Source organism: Salvelinus sp. IW2-2015, linkage group LG1, assembly GCF_002910315.2.
Source record: "Salvelinus sp. IW2-2015 linkage group LG1, ASM291031v2, whole genome shotgun sequence".
NCBI lineage: Eukaryota > Metazoa > Chordata > Actinopteri > Salmoniformes > Salmonidae > Salvelinus > Salvelinus sp. IW2-2015.
This window is the reverse complement of record NC_036838.1, coordinates 8,195,052-8,199,191: the sequence shown is the minus strand read 5'-3', so window position 1 is coordinate 8,199,191 and position 4,140 is coordinate 8,195,052. Positions and strand designations below refer to the sequence as shown.

Below are 4,140 nucleotides of genomic sequence, written 5' to 3'. Positions count from 1 at the left end.
TTCCTTGGGACCTTTGTTTTGATTAGCCTTGATGTTACACAAATGTTATATTCATCTCAAAGATATTCTATTTTATATCGTTTTGCATGGTCCTGTGCCCCAGTTGAGAGAAGTTTGCACATTTGAATTTAGACCATTCCATTGGCCCTAAAGTGAAGTCTCCACTAATCCGCGGAACCGGGGGATGCAAATCGAACTAACCCTAGCTCTCGCTGCTCCTGTTGAGCATGTACGCATGCGCCGGCCTATAAACTTTGACTACGTCATCGTCGTAGGTAAACAAGATTTAACGGAAGGGAGTGATATTTAAACCGTGAGCTGTCAATGAGGTGTACACATTTGTTGGGGAAGGTAAATGTTTGGTTCTTTCATACTCTTTTATCTGAACAGATAATACAAACCGAAATGCACGATTGTTTCCCCATTATTACGCGAGGCTTTGATCAACACAGTGTAACGTTACACTAGTCAATGAGAGAACAATTATTCGTACATTTTCTCGAACTGTAACGGAAAGGCACTACCTAGATTTGAGCCAATGTTTTATGTAGTTGAACATGTTAGTATTCTAACCTCGTGAAAGCGACAAACACGTTTTAATTTACGTCAATGACATCTGAAAACCCGTCCACAAGGACTGAGGAGTTACCACATTTATTCAATAAACCGTTTACCATAACGTTATCGAGCGAATTTTTTAAGGAATGTCGACGTAATATTTTACAACATAGGCTAAGATGCAAAATTCGGGTTTCCATCAAAATAAGAATTATTGCGAGTTTAATAATATGTCGCAAGAGAAAATATAAATTAAACTCCAGATCATTTTCCATCAATGGGTTTCGATTTAACTTGTTTTGACTGCTATGATTAAGCAATAAGGGCAGATCTAAGAGCTGTTCTTTGTGGTATATGCCCAATATACCACGGCTGGGGGCAAATGTCCTATGAACAGCCCTTAGCCGTGGTATATTGGCCATATAACACAAAGAAAAGCCCTTAACTGTGGTATATTGGCCATATACCACAACCCCCTAAGGTACCTTATTGCTATTATAAACTGGTTATCAACGTAATTAGAACATTTAAAACCATGGCTAGTAAGCCCCAGAGCTAGTCCATTGCACTGACCCAGACCCATATGGCCCTGTACAGTGACAACCCCGAGCACTAGGCACTTAGACCTGAATTAATTGAACAGGTAGCTAGGTATAGGTATTAAGCCTTTATAATCATTGTTTTTGTTGCACCTTGCCCTTGCTCATTATCAACATTTTTCACAGGGCCACTGTTAAATCAAAGTGTGGGACACTGAACTATGCAGCATGTATGTCTCCAAAAGGATCTCCAATGCCTATTTTGTCTGTGAAAGAAGGCCCACTTTGACCTCTGCCACAGAGACATGCCCACACAACTTTGCCGAAATACTGCCCACGGAAATGAGCTTGAAGATTTTTAGCGAACTGGACATTGACAGCTTATGTAGTGCATTGTTGACCTGCAAACAGTGGCACCACATCATTGAAGACAGCGACCACCTCTGGAGGAATCATTGCCTGACTGTGCGAGCTTTCTGTCAACAGGAGATTGATGGGGACAGACAGTATGGACTGTCATGGAAGGTGGGTCTGTTGGTTTTTAAACAGCTTCACCTCAATTATGCTAGACTACTGGAATGCCTGCCTATAACATCATTGCCAGATCGCAAATATCATAGACGTATCATAGACATCACCCCCCCCCCCCNCCCCTTACAAAACGTTAATACAATAAATGGCACTCATCCAAAGAGCATTATCTCAATAACAAATGCCTTTGTCTTTAATTATTTCTTATTAGGTCACCCTGGTGCGGAACTACAGGAGAGGTTTTCTGAAGAGCGAATGGTTAAGGGGACGATACAGCAACATTCATTCTGCTGATGAACTACTGGACAGGAACATGTGCTCATTGGATGTCGAGACTTGGGGCGAGATTCTGGAAGCAGAGCTGGWGAGATAGATGCAAATCCTATAAAGAGCTATGAATGAACCCTTTAGATTTTCTTTTATAATTATGTCTTAAACACTTATTGATTAGTTTTATACCTTTTATACAGTTTTTATATGTGATTATTGTTAATAATCACAAACATGTATATCTTTTTTTGTTATACATTAATATATGGTAGGCTATATTCCAGGAAAATAACGATACCCTTTAATGAATTCCTAAATCAGTAATACAATTGGGCCTTCACTACACTGAATAAAGTGGGGTATTAAGATGTTAATTTGCGTTTACAGTATAGCACAAAAGTGTAGCACTTTTGCTACTTGGCAGTATTTATGAGCTATTTAAACTCCTTTGGTTGACAGTGTGTATATATATGAGTTATACTGTATACAATAATACTCATAATGCACTGTATCAGATATATGGGTCTGGAGCTCTATATTTGCTATTTGAATTAATTTTGACACGACTGTTCATGTGTTCACTTTATGTACAACCATGCATATTCATGTTTTACTCACTGTAGGCTATAATCACCATGGATCACCATACATTCATTAAAAGACATCATGATTTTGATGCATAAACACATCTGGTGTGGTGCATAATATATTCAATAGTCTAATTCAATTATTGCAGATAGTACCATAATTATAAAGACAAAGTCAATTGCCATATTTAAACTATCTGCCGCTGTATCAAAAGCCACACCCACAAATTAAACAGCAATGAAACTTTGGGTTCTTTAACAAAGGTCCACTCTTTCAGCAGCCAGGACAGGGTCAATTCAAATCAATTGACAGACTTCCTAACGTTTCTAACAAGATCCAATGTCAGCACTTCGGACAGGGATAGCTAACAATATTAAAATGAATGGATTCAGATATTGCACATTAGGATAGTTCACCTTAGAGTGTTAATTGTTGTTATATAGTTTAATACAGTGTGTGGGCCTACATCCTGCCGGTATGTCCGTGCAAGCATATAGCAACCTAAAAACTAAATATACTGAGTGTACAAAGCTCTTTCCATGACATAGACTGACCAGGTGAATCCAGGTGAAGGCTATGATCTTTTATTGATGTCACCTGTTAAAAACACTTCAGTCAGTGTGGATGAATAATTATTTTTAAGCCTTGAGACAATTGAGACATGGATTGTGTATGTGTGCCATTTAGAGGGTGCATGGGCAAGACAAAGATTTACAGTGCTGTCAGAAAGTATTCATACCCCTTGACTTGTTCCAGCCTGAATTAAAAATTGATGATTTTTTTTTTTACCCATCTACACACAATACCTCATAATGACAAAGTGAAAACATGTTTTTAGAAAGGTATTAGTAGTTATTTTTAATTTTTTTTTACATACAGAAATATCTCATTTACGTAAGTATTCACACCCCAATAAATATTATAATCACCTTTGGCAGTGATTACAGCTGTGAGTTTTACTGGGTAAGTCATAAGAGCTTTGCACACATGGATTGTACAATATTTGCATCTAATATTTTTTTATTTATTCTTCAAGCTCTGTCAAGTTGGGGGTTGATCATTTCTAGATAGCCAATTTCAAGCCTTGCCATAGATTTTCAAGGAGATTTAAGTCAAGACTGTAACTAGGCCACTCAGGAACATTCAATGTCATCTTTGTAACTCCAGGGTATATTTGTCTCCGAGTGTCTGTTGGAAAGCAGACTAAACCAGGTTTTCCTTTATGATTTTGCCTGTGTTCGCTCTATTCAGTTTATTTTCATCCTAAAAAACTCCTTACTCCTTGCCGATGACAAGCATACCCATAACATGATGCAGCCACCACCATGCTTGGAAATATGAAGAGTGGTACTCAGTGATGTGTTGTATTGGATTTGCCCCAAACATAACTCTTTGCATTCAGGACATAAAATGAATTTCTTTGCCACATGTTTTGCAGTTTTACTTCAGTGCCTTATTGCAAACACAATGCATGTTTTGGAATATGTTTATTGTGTACAGGCTTCCTTTTCACTCTTTAATTTACAGTGCATTTGAAAAGTATTCAGACCCCTTGGCTTTTTCCATATTTTGTTACATTACAGCCTTATTCTAAAATTGATTAAATTAATTGTTTTCCTCATCAATCTACACACAATACCCCATAATGACAAAG

At 37.7% G+C, this 4,140-nt stretch overlaps 1 protein-coding gene across 1 annotated transcript; it reads left to right on the top strand.

Annotated features, from left to right (window-relative positions):
* Window positions 1–264: 264 nt before the first annotated feature.
* LOC111965022 (F-box only protein 48) lies at window positions 265–2,359 on the top strand. The gene is made up of 3 exons (XM_023989001.2): window positions 265–351; window positions 1,284–1,622; window positions 1,840–2,359. The coding sequence occupies exons 2-3, from the start codon at window positions 1,326–1,328 to the stop codon at window positions 1,999–2,001; spliced, it is 459 nt and encodes a 152-aa protein (XP_023844769.1). The 5' UTR covers window positions 265–351; window positions 1,284–1,325; the 3' UTR covers window positions 2,002–2,359.
* Window positions 2,360–4,140: the final 1,781 nt, after the last annotated feature.